At 40.8% G+C, this 27,018-nt stretch overlaps 1 protein-coding gene across 1 annotated transcript in view; it reads left to right on the forward strand.

The window, feature by feature from the left end:
* BMAL2 (basic helix-loop-helix ARNT like 2) overlaps window positions 1–27,018 on the forward strand; it is a 198,864-nt gene that overhangs the window by 74,866 nt on the left and 96,980 nt on the right. The window contains exons 2-5 of the mRNA XM_069228622.1: window positions 1,116–1,239; window positions 7,878–7,916; window positions 16,085–16,126; window positions 17,759–17,916. Of these exons, the coding sequence (XP_069084723.1) occupies window positions 1,116–1,239; window positions 7,878–7,916; window positions 16,085–16,126; window positions 17,759–17,916 (363 nt within the window). The remainder of the gene's footprint in view (window positions 1–1,115; window positions 1,240–7,877; window positions 7,917–16,084; window positions 16,127–17,758; window positions 17,917–27,018) is intronic.

Below are 27,018 nucleotides of genomic sequence, written 5' to 3' on the forward strand. Positions count from 1 at the left end.
GAGTGTTGATGTGTCTAAAGTGGCTTGGGGCCTGTTGTATGAAGCACTGGCCACAAAATACTGGCCGCAAACCCAAATTGGGATTCTGTAACGTGTTACCAAATCTCAATTTGAGTTTCATAAATACCAAAAAGCCTTTTTGCTGGTGCAAATGTCCTGATTCTGCGAATTAGACCATTTTCAAACACAAAAAAACCTTTGTACACCTGGCTGTTGGTGATGAATCCTTATGTTGTTTTTTTATGCTTTTTCTTTGTTTCTTTGCAAAGTGTTGTGTTTAAACAGCTTATCCAGTTTGTTTATACACATTAGTTTTTCTGCATCCTTGACATGAAGGCGTTGTGTACAAGGTCAAAAAGTGCCTGATTTCTAAAGAACATTTTCAGTCTTGTGACTAAATTAGTCTGTCAGTGGAAGTACCAATCTGCCTAAATTAAACATATTTATAAAAGCTAAAACGTTGGTTTAATCAGCTTAGCTACATTAAAGCATTTGTAACCTACTCAGAAGTGATTAAGCACTCTTAAAGATCTCTTCAGTGCCACTGGTGAGTGTCCCTTAGGCTGATCAGGATGGTTATTGAAATCCAGTTCAAATATTGCGCCCATCCTCTTATGTATAACCATTTGGGTACTTAAAGATTGGTAAGCGCATCTCCCACACTTAGATGACTTTAATGACCACTGGAAGGCTTAGATGTAACTGCTACAGAGAGTGTGGGAAGAAGTTCCAATCACCTAATTTTTATAGGGGTGAGGTAATAACGAACATGTAAGGGAAACATCTTTTATGCTTTAAACTGAGAGAGAAAAGACTTTTCAAGGTTAAATAAAAAAGTGCAAAAATGTACAATCGTATCCTGTAGCATATTTTACACTTGTATACAAAATGCACAAACTTAGAATACTAATAAGGAAAGTTGCAGGGGTCTTTGTTAGTGAATTCCAGGCACTAAGCACTATTCCCAAGACTGTCAAAAGTGATGAGTGTTAGACTCTGTTAGTGGCCATGCACAGACTTTGCGCAGAGAGTCCAGTTCATAAAGGGTCCTGAGGAGAGTTCATCTTACCAGATCATGGATTTATTTTGACTCTGATGTTTTATTTATTTTGTAGAAAACCTGTTGATGGAAAGTCTTCTGGGTTGTGCAGCAAAGCCTCCTACCACCAACTCGAGCACATTCAGCTCTTACATGGTGGAGTTTTCCAGAAAACGGAAAGCAAGCGATTCTGATAACCAGTAAGTGGTGACTGTTATAATTATATGCCACTCAATGATGTCTGTAGGACCAATTCATAACAATTTTTACATGCATAAGTCAAACATACATGAGCAAACATTGGTGAATGTGACCATAAATCGCAGACCGTAATTCACAGAATCAAGATCAGTGGATTTTCTCATTCATAGACTGCTTTTAAGACACTGGAAAATCCCACTGACCAATGCATTTTTAACAGTCATGCATGTCAACAAGCGACAGGGTAATGAGTACTCTTATAGGAATGCAACGGGAGCTGCCATTAGAATTGTAGTAAACACCTACAAAGGCTTAGCTTTGGATTATAAACTTTGAAAACACCGGTGCCACATTCGATCATCTGATAACGTATTCTTATTTTATAAAGGTGTAGCTGTTTCAACATATTTGGGAAAAGCTGAAACATCACAATTGTTTCATATGAGGTACAGACATTTTTCAACATGTATAAAAAGGGGGATAAAATAAGTGTGCAGTTATACGTCTAACCTTTTGTGTGGATATAAAGCAGTCGGTGGTGGGGCTAGAGCTGGTAGGTATGCACCAAAGAAACATTGAAAGGCATGGTTTTTCAATTAACACACCGGAGGAGCTAGTGATGCGCATAAGATGCCGAAATCTATGCAAATCAGTACCATGAGCCTCAGTGGACCTCCACTTATGTTTTGTGAATTTCCTCCCCAGCAAACCTGGTGTGTTAAAAAAAAAAAAACAATCGAATTTTTGATCTTCAAGAGTATTGTTTGATCCTTTTGATATAAATACCTATAATTAGAGTTGTCAAAAATTATAGGGCCTCATTACGAGTGTGGCGGTTCGAGGACTGCCACACTTGCCTCGGACTGCCATACCCGTGTTGACGGTTGGACCGCCGCACTCTGGGCAGTTTGACCTCCAAATTACAACTTTGGTGGGCAGATCTCGACAGGGTGATGGCGGTTTAGTTTATAACCAGCCATTGCGGTGCTCCACTCCGCACCGCCTGGCAGACTACAACCCCACTTTCCGCCAGCCTTTCCATGGTGGGGACCTCACCACGAAAAGGCTGGCGGAAAGCCAGTGCCGGGGGTCACAGGGAGGGCCCCAGCACCGCCTATGCCCATGGCATGGGCAGAGTAGGGCCCCCCGCCCAGCACCTTCGGAGTGCACACTGTCTGCTTTACAGGAGCCGAGGCCAATATCCTAGCACTGTTCCCACTAGTCAGCCTGGCGGGAACGTGTATTGCACTGTTTCTGCTGGTCAGCCTGGGAACAGTGCAATGTGTATTACAATATTCCCGCTGGTCAGCCCGGCGGGAACACTGTAATATGCTTGTTGGGGGTGTCACTGCAATGGCAGTGGCGTCATCCCTGCGACTTTGGCAGCCCCGTGGTGGGACCACAGAAGTCATAATGAGGCCCACAGTTTACAACAAATAAATTGTGTTGCAGTTTGTTGTGCTAGTTTACTTGTAATTTTTATGTTTATGTCATTTCATCTGGAGTCACAAATTCATTTCATTAAAGAGCCTTTATGTCCTCTGCCATCTGGGCACTAGCATGTGCTCTAAATAAAGCAGCTGAGATTCAGGTATAACCATGTGCGAAGAAAGGCAAGGTGCACTACCAGGAACAAATGAAAATGGTTGTCCTCCCTTACCATTGTGGTAACAAACAGATTTAAAATTCCTCTGAACAAAAGATTTTTCAGCGCTTCAAATGGGGCACAAGTTCAATTAAGGGAACAAGATTAGAAATACAGAAAATGCAATTTGGTAACTAAGGTCCTGTAGAAACACACCAAATAGATGAAACACTGTCAACCATTAACAATGAACATCAATATTCGAGCATGCATTGGGTGTAATCTACAACTGACATATAACACAAACAAAACTCTAAAGAATACCTTGAGCCTGAGTAAGCCAATGCGATAAGGGGATATGCCAAAGGGGGAGAAATTGTGGCTTCCACCTAATCCCTTTGGTTCCTCTAAATGTGTATTTTGTCAATATAGTAATGGGAAACAAGTGAGTTTCTCAGACAGCTTTAATAAGAAACAAAATGAAACGGTGAGCTTTATAAATTGTAGAACAATGTTCTCTGAGTCTGACGTATGTTAGGGCAACAAAGAAAATTTTAAAGAACAGATGGCAAGAACATCGTAGAACTTTAAAAAACTGAGAAAACAAGTATCAGTTTCTGTACCTACAGATCAGATGCCCCAAAGGAAAGATTGGGATAAACTGAAATTCTTGGGAGTGCCCACATACTCACTAAGGAGATCAGAATCGTTTTTGGATCAACACTAAGAATACAATATATAATGGACTAAGTATGGATTCTGAGCTACACATTTTTCAGAAAACATTATCTTTTTTTTTTATTGGTTGCATAATTGGGTGCCAGTGGTTAACAGTACCTCGGCTAACGTATCACACCATTCATGGAAATTATAAATGGCATACTTGTACAGAAAACAGAAACTGTGACAGTCTATGGAATGCTTTGCAATATACAACTGTTACTCATCAATTACTATACACCATACAGAGACATTTTCACATAACGTTAGCAGCACATATCACACACACATTTTATTTTGTTAGAGAACTCATACATACTTATGAGAAACTAAGGAACTCATTAGAACCCCCTGAAAGGCCCAAGCAATGTTGTACATAGATGGTTGTGACTCCAAATAGCAAGACTTTAATTTTACATAACCATAGCGTATTTAAACTAAATAATTATGAGGCTAAATGCAACTGTCTTTATCTTTTCGGTTGTAAAACTTACAATGACACATGAACACATTGCCTATGAATGAGATTTAGAGGTGCATTGAATGCTTGGTGCCCATATTTAAATGACTACACATAATCATCATATTACTAAAACATAATCTATGTGTTAATACTAGAATGCTGTACTTTTAAACACACTGTGTTACATACAACTAGAACATTGCACTCAGGCATTGTTTCTGTATATATGGAGGGCATATTGTCAGAATACTGATTCATCTGAATTTAAGTCACTCACTAGGTTAATTATATATAGGAATTTAGTGTGTTGAACGTCTTGGCAACCGCAATTGAGTTTTCAGTGTAACCTAATTTATTGTTTAAAAACATTGTGCTCATTATAGCACCACTGAGCAGGTGAACTGGATGAAAATACATCAATAGATTATATAGGGTCCATCTTTAGGGTTGATGCAGACATTGCACATGCCTCATATGTTCTGTGACAGTGCATTTAACCTAGACCTTTTCATATGTTGGATAGAAAAAACTGGAAACATGCAGACATCATGGACGGCGGTCATCTTGGGCATTTAGAATTAATTTACACAAACAAATTCACCCTGTACTCAGGAAACCACTGTGTGGTTACCAGACCACAAGTGCTAAAACCACACCCTTCTACAAGGAGGTGTTTTGTGTGCATCTTCTTCCAAAAACGTAGGCTCTTCTTAAAATAATATGCGTAACCATTCATACTTCATTTATCTTGGGAGTGCAGGTGTTATTACACTTTATGAAACATAGCGCCACAGTGAGGTGGAAAGTGCACAAGATAAATCACTTCGCAGAATGCAATTTTGCAACAGACTGCAAGAAGTTATGAAAGTGAATATCAAGTAATTAGCAATAAATCATAGTATAAAAAGTCTGACATTATTGTGCTTAGTTATTTTTTGAGATATCAATAATACTGGTTAGTATATAAAAAAGAAAACTTGTATTTATGGGGCAATACCTTTATCATTGTAAACTCAAACCATTACTATGCAAATTTAAATGAATAGCAAGAGAATTTCCAGGATTGGTACATCATTACAAATGATTACAGAATTTCAGGAACAAAACTAAAATATGTACAATCTTAGTTTTCCATAGAATATAATGTATTATGGCTTTCCATTGTGAAGGTTCAACAGTTATCAGAACTATTTGTTATGAAGATCAATTAATATTTAATTTGTAACTAATATTTTTTGATTCAGAAAGATTTTTTAGCCTTTATGTTATATGAATGTTTTTCTTTTCACATTTACTTTTATTTTATTTTTTGTTTTTTCTCTTTGCTACCTTTTATACAATATTATCTTTGAGAAAAATGTGCATGTGTAAGAAAATTTGAGGCCTATCCAAATCTTGCTCGAAATGATATATTATTCAGATTTTCCCTAATGAAGATAAATATGAAAAACTTGTTGGCAGGTTTTAAGTCTCAATAACATGTATGCACCTTCTTATAAATGGAATCATGATGTTCAATAAGAAATAACTTTTGGCTTCTTTACACAGTAAAAATGGTGCATCTTCCTCATTGCCAGGTAACTAATTCTACAGTTCTTGGTCAAAGGACTAATCATGTGGGTAGCACCAAGGAGCGCTGATAATCAGCCACTATCTGCCCAAAACACGAGAGACAATGTCCAACCTGGATGCCTGCAGGCATCCCCCAAGGTTATAACTGAAACGAATTGGCTAACAGTCTGGCACTTGAGCCCCAGAAGGTCTTGCCAGGCCCCTGCCTGGCCATACTTGCTTGCTATCAAGCAAATGGCTAAACAAGCAAAGGTCACTGCCCCATTTCTAGAAAAGCAAAACCTACATACTGGCGACGTAGAAGACTTCAACACTGGGAACAGAATGACACTGAGGGCCTGATTACGACATTGGCAGTTGGGATACTCCACTTCAAACGTGACGTATACCCCATCTGCCGTTTTACAAGTTCCATCTTATCCTATGGAACTTGTAAAACAGCGTGGGGATATCAGTTTGTGACGGAGTTTCCCATCTGCCACGGTTGTAATCGGGCCCTGAGACAGATCCCAACAGCCAAAGGAAATGATGACATGTATACTGGGTAGGAAATACACCAACACTGAATATTGTATAGGCTGGCTTCTTTTATGTCAGCATGTTCCACTCCCAACCTGGTAATAGAACAATCCAGCGTGGGACCCATTAATTTAAAACATTTTTGCTGGCTTCATAAGCATTTAGCATTTCCTCTGGCTAATCACCTAAACACTTTGAAGACATTCTGAGATGCGTGTGTGTACCTTAATATTGTTCTAAACTGTTCCCAATATGTCCTCAAATACACAACTCTGCAGGAAGCATTTATTTAATCTCCATATACTTAACCAGGTATTCGGCAGGCGCTGAAACTTAACTTGAACTGACTTATCACCATAAGTTGCCATCAGTCCACTTTTGCTCATGAAGTTTCTAGGAGTTTGGAAATAACCCAACTGCCAAATGTAGGAATTATGTGTGGCTGAAAAGTTGGATCTATTTATCCAGCCATACTACACCAAGAATACTATATCATAAGTGAATGTAACAGTACATTTCTGTTACCAGAATTGTTTCCTGTCTTATCACTTGTTCATCTTATGCTAGTCTTTGACTTTGTACAGTGCTCCACTGCTTTTTTGGCTAGGTTTATGCTGTACAAATGCTACATACAAACATATAGGCATACATAAGGGTAAGCAACCTTGGAGGGCTGTGGTAACCCTGGATTTAGACAGTATAACAATGCATGGGGCAGTGGCAGTATTAAACTCTGATTCATAACACATGACTAGTCAGCACACCCAGCTATCCTGGTTGATCAGATTCAAAGATCCCCCAGGAAGCTTGTAGATCTAGAATATTGAACTTGACTTGACTCGCTCAGACACTAGCGTCCAACCCTGTCTTTTATGTCACTTGGACATCAAGCTTCAAGCGAAGTTGTATAGCCTGCTTTATTATTTACCTGCAACACAAGCCGGGAGCATTTTATTTATCAACATTGCACCACATACTAATGGTTCTCTTACCATAAATCTGTGCTGGCTCAGTGTACTAATTCCTCCATTTCTTGAATTTCTGTAAGATTTTGGGTTCACATTTTGGTGATTCTACTCAGATTTGTATCCTTTGATGGCGTTAAAATGATAGACTTGGCTTTGAATAATAGCCTTCTAATACAGACAACAAGTGCATTCGTGAACTTCAAGCTTTGTGCAACTCGAAGCCATACTCTCCCTTCTTCATGGATAGTCATGCTAAGTACAAATCCGAACTAGCTCACACGAACCATTGCCTCTAATGACATCATGTATGTACAGAAGGTTCCCAGTCATTGAGTTGTAAATATTTTAGAACAAAGCATGTGATTTTCAAGACATACAGGAATGACGGAGAATATTAATTACCAGCAAATACCTGACTGTCTTGTATTTGATGTTGCTTCTTCTAAGTGAAACACACTCATGTCCAAGCTTAAGGCTGTATTCTCTGATGTTTTTGGTGAGCCACAAAACGTTATGACTACTCAGTTGTTTCATGGAACATTGTATGATGGTGGCCAGGTGATTATATTTTAGCAGTACAGTTTAAAGGGTGTAGCTGTTTTATATGTATGCCCTGCCGGCTGTTTTTGATTAATGTAGTTAACGTTATGCACTAAAATAAAGAATTTTCAGGGCAATGTTTCCCTGTTAGTTTATGTACGGAGATCAGACGCTGTTTTTAAGTATTGCAATTTGTATGTAAACCAACCAAAACTATTTTACTAACTTATCTTTGAACCTAACTGCAATTGTGTATTGTTTTTCCTGCAGGGACATCATTGACATTGATGTGGATGACATTTTTAGCTGGTAAATATTCTACTTACTGGGTCTGAGAGTTATTTGTATTGTTTGGTAGTTTATTGTGAGTGATGTAAATGTTAACAATCCCCCAAAAAAGCATGATGGTGGCTGGAGCACCTTCAGGGAGCTTTGGAGACCTAATGGATATTGAGTGTCTCCGTCCTGCACTCCTGTCGCCTGACTGTTCAACCAATGGTAGGAGACAGCTGGGAGACGCCAGATGACCTGTAACTTCGATGCAGGGACATTCTTGATGCAGTGCCTGTGTGTAGCTTGCGGGAGGCCGTATTGTGACCCCAGAGCCATTTCACCTCCCTGCTGCTTGCCAGTGTGACTTTTCTGCCGGCCAGAACTCCTGGATGTCGGAGACTTCCATTAGGGAAAGCTGTAGATCTACGTGACCTGCTAGGCATGCTGCGCAGATATGGCTGTGGGAGCTGCTGCATTCCTGGGGTACACTTTCTAACTGGATGATAAAGAGGAGGTAGCACAATGACCAGTCTAGGCTCACCCTGATCACCGCTCCTCCCTTTCTCTGTCTTAGTTGGTCCTGGTTGCAGTTTGAACAGTGTGCTTCACCAGGAAAACTGTACCCTAAAAATATATCTGAACCAAATCATCCACTTTTACTGTTGAAATTCAGTTTCATGAGGCAGTGTATCTCCGCGTTAAGGCACCTCCTCAAACATCAAATCAGCAGAGTAAAACATTTTTTTAAGTAATGGAGTCGACTCAATAACTGAGTTGTAGGTCAATGAAATGTTAAACTATTTTATTACAAAAATTCAAAAACAAGTAGTACAGGGTCAATGTCATGAATGCTCTCATATACAAAGTTATAGCGAGTATTCCAAAGTCAGAAAATGTTTAAGTCCCAGTGGTCAGCAAATCGGAGTGCATATCAAGCAAACATTGCATTTCCTCCGTACACAACCACTAAAACATTCTAAAATAATTATTCAACCACCTCTATGCTAATGTCATTCTGAGGTGTTCGGACAAAATATGAAACTTTGACAACAAGATTTTCTTAGACTGAATAGATCTAGTGTAGCACCAGAAGATAGAGTTACCATTAACAATTTTACATCCGCACCATGGAAACTACATTGCAATCAAAGCAATACAGCACTGAAAATAAACTAATATGACCTGAGCTTGACTGTGTACTGCGTAACCAGTGGGGAGAGGATGTGTGCTGGGATTGGTTGGGGTGGGGTAAGCACGAATGAGTGACGGAGATTTTTCATTTTGTTCAAGGTGACGTTTGCACAAAAAACATGGCACAACTAAAACATGTTATTTAATTACACTTCTGCACATCATAGAAAGTTAGTTTGAAAGGCAATTACACAATATCTGTCTGTAAATGTTAAATTGTGTGTAAAGATGCATGTTACACATTGTTATTTATGCACAAACATAGATAGCTTTCAAAGACTCTACAACCGCTAACCTGAGGTTTAGTTTTTCCTGGCACTCAAAGTCCTTTCCCAATAACTGCATTCATGTTTCATGAATGAATAATTGTCCACATAAAAAGTGAAATAAATCTCATCAGCACCTCTCATCATTTGCCCTTCTAATCCCCTGTTTAGCAATGAAGACTGTAAACCTTTGACATATGATTTAGTATTTCAAGAGCTGCATGAATCTATTTTGATGTTGGAATGCAAATCCGCTGGACCTCTACCTGACAACATGGACGGCTAGAGAGCCTAAAAGGGAGTGGTGGCTCCGTTATCATTCATTGTTGGCTGTCATTTAGCCAAATAATTTATAATCCTAAATCTACCATTTTTGCTTGTTTTCTAAACTGTCATAATGCAATGAACCAATAATGCTTACCAATTGTTACTCTTTTCATGTAAGCACTCTAGCCCCTGCTTGGGTATTGTCCTCTTGATATTAACTTCCAAATTAATACATATAAATACAAAAATAAGACTCTATGAAATATTTAAACAAATGTAACTTGTTTGTGAATAGTTGCTTAATGTGCAAATAGCACCTGTCCTGGCCTACAAAATGTGCACGTTTCACCAAGTGTATCATTACACTTTTTCCCTTTGCATATCATGCATAACTTAAAGTTCTCTTATTTGAAACCACCTTTGATTCAGGCGCAGCCGTCCTTTAGGGTAGAGGGGCCACCCCCAACCCCACACCTTTTGCCCCTCATGAAGAGTGTCTGAAAGACTGAACAAAGGTCAGCCTGACAGACACTCTTCATGTTCAGGTCAGGCAGCCTGGAGCAGACGTGCGATTTGCGCAGACTCCTGGCTGCCTGAGCTGATCTTTACTGGGCTGAGGAGGTCACAGCTCCTATGGGCGTGACCTCCTTGGCTCAGCAAAGGTGCCTTGAGGTCCTCCCCTGGGTGATGAGGAAAGTGTCACCCATTGACTTCGACCTGGGTGCTTCAGGTTTAAGCCCTGAAGCGCCTAGAGCGAGTGTCAATCAGTGACACTTCGTCACAGAGTGGGGTTGGGTCAGCAGTCTCACTGACCCCATCCCCCTCTGTGACGAGGCTGGGACTGCTTCCTTCCCTCATTGGCTGGCCTAAGGTCAGCCAGTGAGGGAGAGCAGCAGTCCCAACCCTCCTGGGACCTCTGAGGCTGAAGGTAAGTGTATGTGTGTGTGTGTGTGTGTGTGTGTGTGATCTTTTAAATGAATGTTCGGTGCGTGTGTGCATGTTTGAATGTTATGAGTGTTGTTAATGGATGTGCGTGCGTGCGTGCGTGTGTGTGTGAAAGAATGAGTGTGTGTGTGATGTTTTAAAATGAATGTTTGATGCGTGAGTGCATGTTTGAATGTTATGAGTGTTGTTAATGGATGTGCGTGTGTGTGTGTGTGCTTCCCGCCCACCCCCCTCCCTTCTAAAGCTGCCGGCTGCTACTGCTTAGGTTGTGAAACATTGTCTTCAGAATTGTATAGCACGATTCCATCAGTGTAAATACCGTAATATGGTCCTTACATTTAAGATATCACCACGTTTCCGTTTTTTACAAATAAAATATGTTTTGATAGATCAGAAAAGGGAGAGTTTCATATATTTGTCTTGATTGGCGAAATTATTATTGTAATGATGTTGCCATTTACACTCAGTTATATCCCATTTTAATCCATTTGTATGATGACCTCGTTTTAGGAGAACTGCTCGAAACAAACAATTTTAGACTGAATAAAATGTTAAGGAGTTGGAAAGGTCAGTTAATGATGATAGCGTCACCATTAAGCTGTACTTATGTATTTTAATTGAGAAATTGCTGTACTAAATTTGATTCTGGGCTTTTCAAACCCATATTGATATGATCCGGAGGATGTCTTCCAGTAACATGATACTTATTCTCCAAGTCTCCTATTCTACTGCGCCGCATAATCCGTGTTTACACAAAATATTTTATGTTTCTTAAATGGTTTTATATTATTTTCTCTTTTTTTCGGTTTGTTGTGTTTAACTCTTTATTTTTTTAATTATGAGGTTTCTGAATACCGCGTCTGGATGAAATTTATTTTAGCCTGTCAGCTCACTAGAATGTTTTGAAATATTTTATAATACATGGTTGTAAATACCATATTTTCCAAACGGTGCAGCTTTTTAGAAACCTCTTATCTTTTTTAGTTTTTCTATCACTGCTTGTTCCTCTTCCTCTTGATATCCTCAGTGGCTTTCCTTGCCTCTGTCTTTGTTTGTTGAGGGACCGGAAAGATCTGATTCCTGACCAATTTAAAATTATTTTGTCAAATGCTTAGAGTAGCAGTATGTTTATGGACACATTAGTGTTCTTTTACACCATGGTGTGGCACAGAGTGATTAGTTGCCCCAGATGATTTGAATGGCCTTCGATTTCTCCTGTCAGCTGTTCAGTGAGAATCCAGGTCTGGCTATTACATGCTTTCACAAAAAACTGTGTTCGCTTCAGATGAATACATTTTGCTGATGGTTTTCACACAGGAATATCTTATTGCAAGTAAGAGTGGGAAAGTTGTTGGAGATGAAGGACTACTTTAACTGTCATTTTTCTGTGTATGTGCTGGAGACCCTGGCCACCTTCTGCTGGAAAATGTCCCTCTCTGAAGAATCACCCCAAAAGTTTTGCCCTCCTCTTCTTTTTCTGGCCTCGTATTTGTTGGCCTTAGAACTCTGAGCACTTTACCACTGTTAAACGTTGTTAAAGTGCATGTCCTCTCTCCTCTAAACATGGTAACATTAGCACATACCCAATTGGCATATTTAATTTACTTACAAGTCCCTAGAAAAGTGCCCTACATGTGCCCAGGGCCTGTAGACTAAGTACTACTAGTGGACCTGCAGCAGTGATTATGCCAACCACTTAAGTATCCCCTTAGCCATGTCTCAGCCCTGCCATTGCAGAGTCTGTGGGTGCAGTTTTAAACTGCCATGCCGACCTGACAAGCTAAACCTCTTGCCAGCACTAAACTCTCCCTTTTTATACTTATGTCACCCCTAAGGTAGGCCCTGTGTGATTCAATGGGACACGGTGCAAAGTATTTAAAAGGCAGGACATGTACTTTTAAGTTTTACATGCCCTAGTTGTGAAAAACAAAAAAAATAGTTTTTAACTACTGCAAGGCCTATCTCTCTCATAGGATAACATTGGGATTACCTTATTGAATCTTACAAGTGTAATTCCCAAACTGGAAGAGATCCGTTTGTCAGGTTTTGTGTCTCTGAACTCACAATTTCAAACCACAACTCATGATGAAGTCGGATTTTAAATTACAGTTCTGAAAATGCCACTTTTAGAAAGCTGGCATTTTAATACTTTAGCCATTTAGTGCCTGCTGCCTGTCTCCAATACACATCTGGGATGGGGTGACAGCTGGGCTTGTGCATTCGCTCTAGACAGCCACACAGAAAGGGAGCTTGAGTGTGACTGATTAGACATCAACACCCTGATGGGCCATCCTGGGCAGAATGGGTAGGAGGGGCCGACACACCTGAAAGGGCAGTGTCCTGCCACACACAAAGAGCTGCATACCCCCTGTAGTGGATCTGGAGCAAGGGCAGAAAGGGAGGGCCTTTGTGTATTTCAAATACCCTTCTTTGACGTCTCCACAACTTCAAAGCCACCACTGGGTATAAGAACAGGACCTCAGACACTACTAACTCAGTATGCTTCTGGACTTGTGGATACTTTGCCAGGAAGGGCTGCTGTGCTGCTACAAGGGTTGCCACTCTGCTGAGCTAGCTGCTCCTCTACTGAACTCCTGCTTCGCTGCGCTGACCTGCTGCGCTCCTGCGTGGGAGTGAGAAGGACTGGGCCTGCAGCTCTCCATCCTAGAACCAAAATGATTCCAAGAGCTTGCTGGCTCGCCTCCTGTTTTCTGAAGTCTCAGGGACACAAAAGACTTTCAACTCACCGGTTACACCTCCTGGACCCATCTTCAACCAGCTCCTGACCCCCAAGAGGTGCCTCTCCAGTCCTGTGCCCTCAAACGTGTTTGTTAGCTCCTACATTCAACCTTTTGGGCTCTTCACAACTGGGAATGGGCCTGTTTGCACTGGAACAGCGCTGCTTGCACAAAGAATCAGCATGAGCTGCCTCAAGTTTGTGTCTTCGCACAGCCAGCATTGCCGCTCGTGACTGCGAGGCTCCATTCCGCCTGTCCACGATCCCCGGCTGAGTCCTCGTGCCTGCGGACGACTGCCAGCGGCACTCTCCTTGCTCCTGGCAAACTTCTTCCCTGGGAACGGAACTCTTGGCTCAATTGTGAGAAGGTAAACCTTCAGTGGGACTTGTCTCGGACTGTATCCAACCACCTCTCCACCGTGGTTGGCCTGAACTTTTGGATTTCACCAAGTCTAGCGCGACCAGATAACCCCGGTTGGCGCTTCATGCTTTTAAGCTTTATATTGCATTGTATTCTTTAAAAACTCATATCTCGACTTCTACTGATTGCATTTTTGTTGTTTTGGTCTTGTTTTACTCATACAATTAAGCTGTGTTTCTAACCAGGTTTGGTGTGTTTTTGTGTGGTGTTTTCACTGTTTTACTGTTTGAAGTGTTGCACATATACTTTACACATTGGGTCTTTATTCAAGTCTGACTGCTCTGTGCCAAGCTACCAGAGGGTGAGCACAGGTTAACATTTAGTGTGTATCTGGCTTACCCTGATTAGGATTGTGGTTCCTGTTTGGACAGGGTGCATACCTCTTCCAACCAGAAACTCAATTTCTAACATCTTCTAATTCTTATACCTAGCAATTTGTGTAAAGAGCCTGGGTTAGATATAACTAACAAAATAAGATTGAAATAAAACTAAATTTATTATTAGAAACAAATGTGACTGTTTTTTTCATCTAACTATGACCTGATCATGGAAATGAGGGGAGAGTTATCTTTGTTTTGTGGATTTAATGGACTTTGTATGTGTACATTGGGTGTTTAAATTTAGCTTTCATATTAATTTCAGTTTATGAAATTATCTGAGTTTTTATGATACTTCTGTTATTTTTAGAATGTCCTTTTCATAGTCTGTTTTATATGTATTTTACTTATTACTATTGTCATGTTATGATGGCACATTTCACATGGCATTTCCATTTCAAAAACAGAAAGAACTCAAGGATTAGGCTAGTAACAATACTTAAGCCATTATGAGATTTAAAGCCAACTCTACCATACAGTGGAGATGGAGGTTCTATCCCAGTGTTTCGCTTTTAAAAGTGGCAAATGATAAAATACAAGCACATTAAACCAGTTAAAAAATGCCAAATACGTATGGTATTTGCAGTTCACTTGTTCACCTTTTCTGTAATTGTGGGTTCCTCGAAAGTTTTTTTTTTTTTTCCAGAATTTTCGTACATTTTAAGGCATATATTGCATCAAGTAATGTCGGTCAAAATCTTGTAGGATTTAAAGACTGCTGTCCGGGGAATTAACAAACAATTAGAAGTCTGCTGATGCAGTTTGAAAAATATTCCCAGATGCACCTCTGACATCCTAGTTCAGCATATCTCATTTGGCATGCAGTCTGTAAAAGAGGGCTTGAAAATGTCCTTGCCCGATGCGAGTCAGAAGGCACACTTCTCAAGACATCTCACAGCAGTTCCATGCATGCCAGGCTGCTTTCAGACTACAGCAGGAGAGGGCAAATATAAGTATCCACTGCAGAACATACCTCTGGTTCCCAAACATCTGGTGCACCAATGATATATACCAGCTCCAAATATCTTTGGCTTATTTAGCAAATAATTTAATCCACTGAATCCCATCAATACAGTATGTTTTGCAGTACTTCTGGTGCAAACCATTTAGCTCAAATTTGTCAGAAAGCTATCAATTAGGCATTACATTACTTAGAGCTTTTAAGACAAGAGCTAATATTGAATCAGAGTGATATCAGCAGTTTCCTTACAGCAGTTTCCTCACTCTTTCATGTAAGATGCCCCATTTTCTTCACACAACTCAAAATGCTTCCTTAGGGATGCATGATGGGACACTTTACCATGAATCTCCCGGTGTTGTTCATTATGCAGGCATTTGAGTTGGCATATTTTATGAACTTTTGCAGTAAAGTTGTGCTTCTTCTCCTGGCCATCGTGGGCTCTGTGTCACAGCAAGACAGCAGCTTGCCATAGCTCTTGACTAAACCTTCCTATCCTCTCAGCTGCTACACCCTTGGCCTCTTTGCTGATTTGCTGAAGTTCGTGTTATGTGTGATGTCAGCAGTGCTTAATTTGTAAATAAAAACGTGCCGGTGCCCAAAGACCTCCTCTTGAACACGCGGCTGCTGCAATTAAATATGCGAACATGGAATACTGAGGCAGTGCAATCCTGCAGCCATCTCAGGCCTCTTCAGTTCATTTACAGGCACGCCCTGCCCCTTTAGCTCACTCTAGAAGTTTTCTACTTTCTCCCTTTGAGACGCCTTTTCGTTTTTCTCTTCCTCCATCTTTCACATATGTGTCTTTTGCTCGCAGCAAATGCTTGAGGCAGAAGAATAAGCCCTCAATAATAAGAGGCACTGTAGTATCTAGACAGAAGTGAATTTGTCTGTCATCTGTTGATTTTACAATAAAACATGACCTGGCAGTATGTTATTATACTTTGTTCGTAAACTTCAACAAACTATGTTTGTATTTTCTACGTAAAAACATATTTAATATTTGATGTAATTACTTCAATTTTCTTTGGTTCCCTTGCAGCAATGATGATGAAGAGCGACATTTAAAATCTAAATTCTTCAGGTAACGTGATAGCTTTGAATGTTCTTCAATACTTTTAGGATAAGATGGTTGGGAGAGGTTGTGTCGATCACGTGAATCTTCTTCCTAGCATAAATAGTTGACATTAATAGGTGGTGGAGGGCAATACATGATGATACACAGAGACTCTAATCCTAAAGTATGTTTGTGCTCTACGCTTTCAATGTTAGTCTCATTTGGGGACTCTCTCAGTTCATTCCCAGTTGCTATGCTTCATTTCCAAGTGTTTGACCCTGTGCAGTGCTATACTGCCTCTTGGTTAGTTGTGTGCTATATAAATACCACATGTTCGTGTATACATGTACCTCTCTAATGAACTCTATCTAGAGCAAAATACAAGTCAGTGGTTGTTTTGATTCATTCCAGGTTGACTTTGATGGTATTTTACCAAGCCAAAGCTGTAATACTGTGCCTGGAGTGGTGTAAAAGGCTTTTGCTATTTTTCAACTTGGCTTGGATGGCATTTGCTAATCCTGTGGTAAAACACTGCTAGTGAAACAGGCCTTTGTAGTGAGCAGATTCAGAGTGTCGGTGGTGTTGGTGGGTGCTCCATATAAAGGAACTATACACACATGCGCCCAAACACCAACACCCCCCACCCCCGCTCACTGAAAAAAACACAAAGATAACAGGCGTGTTTGTATAGGATAGAATTGAATCATAATACAGCGGGCGGGATATCTGTCATGTTTGTGGCAGAGTAACCCTTTCCACCAATGCATTCATTACTTTGCTGTTGGTGTCACAATGTGTAAACCTGGCTACTTCAGTTATATTTTTTTACCTACAAAATGCATGACACTGCAAAAGTATGGGTTCTCATAATCTCAGGAATGCATTTAAACCATTTGTCACTGGGCTTGTAAGAAACATAGGTTAATTATCAATGTTCTTGGGCTTTTGTTGGACACCTGTTTAGAAACCTTGCTCAGTAACGCATGCCACTCTAACCATGGGGCAGTCCTGTTTGTTTCAAATATTGAAGCATGAGGGTGTACTTTATTATCAAAACTACAGTTTAGAATCCATTGAGGAGTAAGAGCTCCTGTTCAAAAAGGAGATTTGGTAAAGATCCTATATTTAAATGCAAACACGTAAAAGTTGCTGAGTGACGGAGAAGGGAGCATGCTACAATGTGATCTTTGGCATAACTCTCGCTGTAAAGTGAGCATGTCAGATTGCTGAATGTTCCAGCGACTTCTTGAGAATGAATCCTACTGCTAAACGAAATACGTCCTCATACATACCATGTGAGAGGTTATCATGCATTGAGGGCGATGGGCTAGTACTTGGCATTGTTTCTTACTCCCAAGGTGGAGTGGTACCTGTCTGAAAATTGCCACTAAATTTCATTTTTCAATCTACTGGGCTCACAAAATATCCCATAACAGTATTTTTAACTCCTCACTGAAGTATGCACAGAATTGAGGCATCATTTCAGTACATAGCAGAGGTTTCTCATAACAGGTTTCTTGAAAGCTCTTGCCTTGCATTTACTTCATATTGGTGTATTGTACCATGGTTGCAAAACACGGGGAGCCCCAACGTGGGTATTTAGTGGCTGTAGTGTAGGTTTATGATAGTCCCAAAATAACAATGTTTTTCTTTGTTTAGGGAGGCCCACAGTCAGACTGAAAAAAGGAGAAGAGATAAAATGAACACCTTGATTGAAGAGTTGTCTACAATGATCCCTCAGTGCAGTTCCATGTCCCGTAAATTAGACAAACTTACAGTGTTGCGAATGGCTGTCCAGTACATGAAGTCACTCAAAGGTAAGAGTTAAAGTATTTTTTCTGACATTCAAAAGTTTCTGAATGCACTTTTTTTAATACACTACTACTCTACAAATGGGTAATCCATAATGCTTATTTCTGACATTGCTGCAGAAGCCAGAGTTTGGAAGACTAAGCATTAATGGAAGTACATTCTTAATTTAGTAAGGCCCAATGGCTATTCTGTTGCATTGTGAACCATAATAGTCTTGTGAAATGAAATCATTATTGCATAGTTAGTAGCAATCATTACAGAATGAAAAGTATTCACATAAGCTAAAAATTAAGCTTTAGATCAGATTTAAGAAGTTCTTTGTTCCGAAGAGAAAATTAATTGAAGTCTGACTAGGAGCAATTCAAATTAATCCAGGGCTGTCATGTAATAGATGTAAAAAGAAAATCAAACCTCTTTTTCAGGTATGCTATACAGCTTTCTAGAAACCACTCTCCATGCTTTTTGCTTAAACGAGATTCATTTGAACTGAATTAGTTCTGTACTAGAAACCAAAGAACTGGTTTTCTACTCTGACCTTTAAATTCTTCCTCTATATCATGAAGACATCGGGCAATTCAGGGTTTCCCAACACATCCCTCTGAAACTGGAGTATTAGAAACGATTAGTGTGTTGTAAACGGAAAGGTAGGATGCCCCCGAAACATAGTATCCTCCCCACTTTCAAGTCTTAGAATATCCCATATAGCGCTGGCAGTTTTTTTCTTGTCCTAGGCTAAGGAAATACAATATCACTGAGGTCCAGCACTGCAAGATGAGTGATGGCTGGAAACAAGATGAACCAACACGTTGGAGCATGGCAGAACAACGGCTCCTTCTCCAAGTCCACAAAAGAAAAATCTTTTAACTCTGTTGTTCATTTTACTAAAGAAGAACAATTTTTGTGTACTTTCAAAACAAATGGATCAAAATCAAGTTGGATGGCTGTTTTTGGCGCATTTAGCACAATTAATTAGGATGTGTGCAGGACAGTTTGTTGGAAAAATATCTTCCTTAACTTGTTTCAGTAGCTGAAGAACAGATTATGTTATCAATAATTCACATCTGCATTGTCTTCAGAGTATGCAGCTACATTTTTCAATTCAAAGCCTTGTTCATTTAATTAGTTTGCAATCTGTGTTGCAATTGTAGTAGCTTTCTCAGTTGCATCATATTAAAACCTAGAAAAGTGTGTTGCACCAATTTTGTTACTGAACCATCTTAAAGTGTATCTTAGCATAATGTTTCTCTTGTTGGATGCTTCCCTGTAAATTGAAGCATATTCGTTGCAGGTCTTTATATGCTTGAAGCAAGGATACAGATGCAAGTACAATTTTACGGATGCATGATGCGTTTGTGCCATTGCATGAGGGTCTTCTTGCATTGGGCAAGCCAGGATAATTGACTTTGGATAGCCTTAGCCCTCAATTGATGGAGGGGAGGACATGTGATTTTTAACAGCATGGTACACTTGGGTCTCCTCTGCTACTGTGACCTAAGCTGAAAAAGAAAGTGTACAGACATAACTAGCATGCACAGAAAGTCTCCAATGTTGTAGACAATAGTTAACATGATGGGGCTTGAAGCTGTTAATTCAAATAGAAGGTTTGATCTGCCAGCCCAATAGTAATTAGAATTTGCTCCAGGAATAAACAGGAGAAAGAAGCAGCTTAAATGTATTCTGACTTGGACACTGCTGTACATTTCAGCAAATTAGTATGAAATTACAAGATGACTGGCAGTGGGTTGTTGGGGTGGAAGCCTTGCAGAGAGTGCTGCCAATACAATCGGAGTGTACATGGATTACATGTAACTCAGTAGATAAGGTGGTACTGGTTGCTTCTTCTGTAAAGCAAAACTCTTTATGTAAAGTAGGACTTGGCTTACTTAGGCTTCTTTTGAATGGAATGTTGAAATTGTTGCCAACTTGGCTCTGCTGAAGGAATTTTCTGTATGCCCTGATCTGCTTCATGCATTTTGTTATCCGGTACTCCTCCACAGGCAATGAAAAAGTCTCCATTGCATATGCTTCACTTTGCCTTGTACATGCCTTCCGAACACATCTTTGTGCTAAAGTTTTGGCTACATTTCCGGTCATTGGTTTACAAAGCACTTTTTTACTTTTTTTTCTTTGGTGGTTCTGGAAATTTGTCTCTTGAAGAGGTGAATGTTGTATCTACGTATGACATGTCCTCATTGACGGCCGCAAATTTCAATGTGAATACTGCCCATGCTGCAACTTTGCCTGACTCCAATTCAGTAGCCAACCCTCTCCTGGGACTACTTGCCCTCCTTCTCCCTCCACCAGCCTACAAACGCCTCTTCCTTAGGTTAAAGTTTCAGTGACTTGCGCTAGTAGGAATGCTATACTGCTAATGAAAATCTGTGCCTCCATGTGGTTTATCAAACCAGTTCCTGTGCTCATGGTATACAATGTATTACTGTGCCAATATCTCAGACACAGGTTTAATCAACCAAAGGTTTGCTGGTATTCTGCAGAACCCTATCTCATGACAGTGGTGGACACTTTTAAATTTCAAGACCTACCAGTTTTCTCTATGATAAGGTTCTGCATGTAGATGACAGTCTCACAGTACCTCAGGAGCAGTACCCTCAAAGCCCATCTATCAAGCAGCACCGACTCTGAGTTCAAAACTACCAGATGTTGAGAATTGCTAGATAAGGGAAAGGATGTTAGGGAGAGTACTGTGTGGAGGGAGAACTGGAATAGATGATTCCATAATTAGCGATGACCTCTGGATTTCAACACTGACTTTATAACAGTTTTTACTAAGCAAGCAATACTCTTTATAGGCTCTTAACTGTCAGAAAACTGTGTGTGCTTTGCTGTGACCAAGGGATTAATAACTTGCTACGCAGAACATAACAACAGAATTGTGGCATTATGTAGCTTCAGTCTGAAGATTAGGCAATGCTCACTCTTCAAATGCATTCAAGTTGCGCACAGTAATAAGGCTCAGGGAGGTTCACTGCCTAATAGTGCTTGGTATCAAAGGTTCAAGAAATGAGCGTTAGAAAATCAGCCAGAAGTTCACTTATCCAGTGTTCCTTAAGCTGCTTTGTATTATTCACCAATGTCATTATGCAGCTCTGATTGTAAACATTCATGTACTGCAATGCTCATTGTAAATGTTCATGCACTGGCTACCTTAACCTCAGGTGTGCTCTGATTGAGTGGATTGCCATCATAAGTGCTGCTACAATTACTATGGCAAGAATCAAAGTCCCACCAAGCGTATGCTCTCTTGTCGCAGAACACGTTCTGTACTCGCCTTAAGGAACTGACAAGTTCAAGTGCACCAGGATTAAAGCGCTAACTAAATAATAATATACAAGATGCACATCAAATAGACATGCCTTACCATGTTGGCAAACACCGCTCACTGCTTGAACACAGTGTGATGCCGAAGCCAAGACTTCTTCACTGCAAGTGCCTGTGATAGGGCGTGGCAGACTTTTATTGGAGTCGGCGTGGCCAAGGAACCATGACGTCAGCAACGTGTGCACTAGCAGGGTGCGGCACATGTTCATAGCAAGGCTAAAGACACAGAGAAAGGACTGTTAGGCACAAGGGTAAAAGACATAAATAAAGGACAATTATCCTGGTACTGTGTGTGAGATGTACTGAAACGAATACAGACTGCTTGCATTCATAATAAAAAAAATGCTTATACAGGTTTGTACATGCCAGAGTCTCTAATAACACAGCGACTATGACAGATTGTTCACCCAATTGTAATAGTCTCCCACTTCATACCAACCAACAGTTCTGTAGCATTTATGGTCCCATGTGAGGCTCACTAAGCTCCACATTATTGTCTTAGATGGGACACAAAAGCAAAGGCATGACAATTGACTACAATTCATAACTTATACCTACTGTTAGAAATGGGGTTTCTGGTTGGCTAGGGTATGCACCTCAGCCAGGCAGAACTTACCCACTCTAGTCAGGGTGACGGAGTTACACACCCAAGATAACCCCTGCTCACCCCCTTGGTAGCTTGGCACGAGCAGTCAGGCTTAACCTGGAGGCAATGTGTAAAGCGTTTGCACAACACACACAACACACGTGACGCAATATCCCCACCACAAAGGAAACAGAACACCAGATTATATGAAAATATACTGTATTGTAAACAAGGCAATTATCAGACCAAACATCACATATCAGTACTATCCTGCTACCTTAGCAGTTGTCAGAACGTTACACATTAGTTACTCTGCAACCTAGCAGTAGTCACACATAACACACAGGTTACTCAGTATTCTGCAACATAAGCAGTAGTCAGGAAAACACGTATTACATCACAGCACTTGTCATAAGAATATCATAAAATGCCCATAGTAGGAACATTAGAAAACATATGGCAAGTTAGAAAAACATATTAGCAAGCATGTCCATAAAAGGAACATTTGCATACACATATGTAAAAACATCAAACGCAGGTAGGTAATATATGAATCAAACAAAAGTCTGTAGAAAGAACTTTGGATTGCAACTATATTGGTCCTTTAAACAGTACCTGGTTGGATGAAGGCACCTCCAGTGCCTAGAAGGTGAACAATGGGGCCCCCGGTGCTCCTATGCGCAAAACGGGGGCCTCCCTTATACTCTGGGGTCAGAGGAGGGCGACATGCACCTCCTCTCTTTTATAGACAGGCTCCTCCGGGGACCGTGATTACTGGGGGCCCCCCAGGGCCTCAACCGGCCCTCACGAAGGGGGCCAAAGCCAGCAAAAACAACTTAGGGCAGGAGGGGGGGCACCACGCACCCCCTCCGGTTTAATGACAGGCCCCTCCCGGGAGCTTGTGATCTCTGGAGGCCCCCCCGGGCCTCCACTGGCCCTTCCACTGTCGTAGTTTGGACTCTTGCTTTGAGCAAGACTGCTGGTCTCAGGATGACAGTACTTTCGTTCGTAGGTGACTAGGTCTCTTCCTACAACTATTTGTAACTGTTGTCCAAACCTTACCGGCTTACTAGCAGTACCTCACCGAAAACACAATAGTAAAAGGTGATTTGTAGCAGTCGCTTACGCATGGACTCAAAATACAATATCTCAGGGTTGTCGTGGTTAAAACGGAAATTACCCTTTTCTCACAGATTTATAATGTCTCATACAAACAAAGACAATAACACAGATGCAGTAAAGTTATAATAGTTTTTATTCAACATAAGTGCAATTTGTGATAAGTTGCATGAACTGCAATGATTAGGATAATGAATATACCAAGCAACAGTATAGTAAAGAGGAGAGTCATTGTTATAAAGACCCCCACCATTATGCAATATAAGATAAAAATATATGTATATTTAAAAGATGGAATAAGCCCTAATACCCTAAGGAGAGTAGGTCTAACCTTCTACCTAAAAAGGAGGAGCTGGGTTCGTTAAACCTAATGTGCCAAAACCGTGTCCATGAGAGGAGCCCCCAACCCTCGTTACCTTGGAATGAGGTCTCTATCTCAGACTCCGCAGGGACACAAAGACTGGATCAGTGTCAAGATGACTGCAGCATCGGTATCAGCGATGGTGGCGATGCCCTCTGGTCGGAATCCCTCTGATTATCTGTCTAAAAGTGTGTTGTATTTATACAGATCTACAAGGTCCCCTGACATAAGTGTTATTCATAACAATAGATAACAGGCATGCTTTGGACGGCAATTAATATCAACAATCCCTCGAAAGTATAGAGAGGGAAAATCCCTAAGTGTGAATGCCTACTGTATGTTTGTCTTTCGTGCTTGATCTTGACGCCTTGGCGCAGTGACACTGATAATGGAACCCATAACAAGTGGCCTAACTATAAACAAGGCCGCCATTTTAAAGGAAATAAATAATTAAATGGACTAAGCAAGAGCAAGCTAAGTAGGTTAAAAGTCACTGGGTGACGGGGCACGAGTTTACAAGCCTATGGCTAAGCTAACTCCTGTTAACCCGTTAAAACAAACTAGGATTCACTACACCCTCCCCATTGCCGTAACCGGTATGATGAAGGTAAAGAAAACCCAATCGCTAAAAAGCTGCTACTGAACTAAAAAGCAAAAAAACTTAACGAATGCTGTGTTATAAAATTTGTTTCTTAAAAAACATTTCAGAGACTTTAATATCAACCATGACAAGTATAGCAAACTTATAGTATAATTGCCTTTTTTATTAGAATCGGGAACTGGCAAGCTAATTCATCAAATTATGTGCTATATGCAGGATCTTGAAGAATGTCATCGAAGTCACCATTCAAGGATCTCAAAAATGAGTCAACATCGTCTGAAGTGAAATTGAGAGCTGGGCGGACAAACGGATCCACAGAGCAGAAGTGAGCCATATTCATCGGTGCATCGACACTCGCTGCAGCGTTCTCATCCATGTTAGTTTGTATAACAGAAGGCTCATAGGTGGCCTCGCGGAGCAACCTCCATCTCAAGGGGCATGACCGTGTATGAACCCTCATCGGGGACATCAGCAGTTCGTGGTCCACAGGAGATGTCGGTGCAACAGCAAGACAGACCATAGGCAGATGTTCAAAGAGACACCATATGCAGCGGAACACCGGTTGTACACACCGTAGTAGAGGCCGAAATGACAATGACCAGTCAAACTCTAGTTCCACCAGCAAAGGTGTACCGAAGATCCGAACCATGCGTTCACGGCACAGCGGGGTTGACGGGAGCGGCTCCATTGCTCTGTGTCGCTGGAAAGAAACAACCACCGCGAATCAGAAAATATAGCAGTAGTAGTCCGCCAATTAAAGCCAAAATAATTGGAAAGCCACCAAACACACTGGAAAAGAGTGAATGGATGGCTGATGGGATGACTCCGAAGACAGTCTGGAAGATGGACACGAAACCAGACCCGACAGCCTTAAAGAAATGAACAATCCCAGTGGTGCTTGAAGCATTGAATATTCTCGATACCAACTCTCCAAAGTGTATGGGGAAATCGGTATTTAAAAGGGATTGTATCTCGGCTGATGATCTCGCAACCTGGAGAGCATACGTCTCTTTTGCGGATGTCAAGGCGACCTGTTTTTGAAACAATAGCGCCTTCAGTCTGCTCAACTTGTCATAGTTCACATTAATAGTATCAATGTGGGGCCACATTTCAGATACTTGTATCTCTCGTGTGGGGGGGAAACAAAACATGGCCACAACACGTAACGACCTTCGTGACTGAGATCGCGTAGGCAATTCCAGGTCGCAAGCCGCAACAGCTGTCATCGCTCAGAAGAACATAACTCCCATTAGAAAGAACATGAAACACTGAACGAATCAAGGGGACGGGAGTACCCTTCAGAAAACAGGCCAAATTTGCGACCCCGGCATTGCAAAGACCGTGAAAAGACACCTGTTTGCATATCATGGAATGACGAACAGTAGTCTCACATTCACCTCCGCTAAGAAAGACCTCTTGTTCGCCGTTCAGACATCGATACTCAAAGGGCAACTCCCACTCTTCCTTAATAAAGCTATCTCCTAGCCGTTCATATCGTCCCACTGCAAGATGTTTCAGGCAGTTCGAGAAACGAAACGTTGAAAACGGTAAATTAATAATGCCGTGTAAGAGCCAGATAGTTGAAGGACTCTCTGCTACCGTGAAGGGCAACTTATCTAATTTTTCTACTTGAAGCAAGGTGAAACGAGCCTCTCTTTTAGCCATTGTCACTTGTTCCCCGGAAAAATTAAAAGCAGCAAATAGTTCACTCCCATTAAGGTATTTCCATGGAATATGGCCACTTTTCAGTGTCTGCAATGCCCAACTCAGCTGCATGATGGAACGCAGCTGTGTTTGCCCATGATATAACCGAGACAAATCAGTCTGAGTGATATCAATAGCGGATGACACTATATTCGACAGGGAATAAATCCTGTTGGAAAGTGTGTTTATGCCATTGTCGACAACAGCTAATGTATTTTCCAAATTTTCTTTATCACGTTGCCGTAAACGTGCAGCAGCCTCAATTTGAGAAAGTTTCCAAATTTCATTATACATGGCATATAAAAACCGTTTCGAGCGTTGCTTTCTAGGACCTAATAGGAAATCTTGTAGGTCTATACTGTCAGAAATAGTATTCAGGTGTTGTTTCACCGCTGTTAAGGTGTTCATTTGTACCCATTGTTGGCACAGCGTGCCCACACTGTAAGTTGTAATTATACCAGCATGCTGACCTGACAAAAAGCGAGGGTCTGGTCTATGAATGGAAAAACCCCCTGAAGAGTTCAAAAAACGCCTTTGACACTCATCAGTATCGGTGGGCCATACCAACCATCCCCCGGGACTGGAAAGTGAAGAATTATAGTCACCACCCTTAACCAATGCATCTAGCCTATCCTCAGAAACATTTAGAAAGTGTTGCCAATCTTTAAATTTTGTCGGTGTAGGGATACTGGGCGTGTTTAGATCCTTTATTTTGGCTAATCCTAGACATGATGTCTGCTCAACAGTGTCATTTAAAAAAATCATTTGCACAGGAATTAAGCAAGCTCGAAACAAAGCCTCCCTAACCTGTATCTGCCAATCCTGCGTCCCCCATACAGTCTTCAAATCGATAGTGTTCTTCCAATATTCATAACCCTCAATTGAAAGTCGGGAAACAAAGGGATCCGAATAAATCAATTTTGTATCTGTTAGCAACAATTTTCTAATGTGTGTCTTAGGCAATTTAAAATAATAAGATTCAGCTTTTGTTGTATCATGCCCAGAAAAGTATGTGAATTTGTCACTGTAATACTTTGGACTCCCCACCCGTGGTGTTGAACAATGTTCCCATTGTGTGTAGTTAAAAAGAGGCCTATATCTTGTTGCCCGGTGCAGGTAGTGATGTCCCCAGTAATTATAGCAGAACATTTCACCATAATTCATTGTAAAATCATATACATCATCACTACCAAAAGCGGAGTAGTCCTTCATTTCATTTAGCATGGAATCCACTGTTCGGACATCCCAATCATCAGAGACAACATTAGGTGTAATAACATCAGACATAGAAATTTTGAACACGTATGGTATTTGAATTATCTCTGTAGGCCCGTATATATCGAACTGAACTTTGTCCCAAACAATCCCATCAGAAATGGGAATAGCTGTAATATTGA

Source organism: Pleurodeles waltl, chromosome 4_1 (assembly GCF_031143425.1).
Source record: "Pleurodeles waltl isolate 20211129_DDA chromosome 4_1, aPleWal1.hap1.20221129, whole genome shotgun sequence".
Classification (NCBI taxonomy): Eukaryota; Metazoa; Chordata; class Amphibia; order Caudata; family Salamandridae; genus Pleurodeles; species Pleurodeles waltl.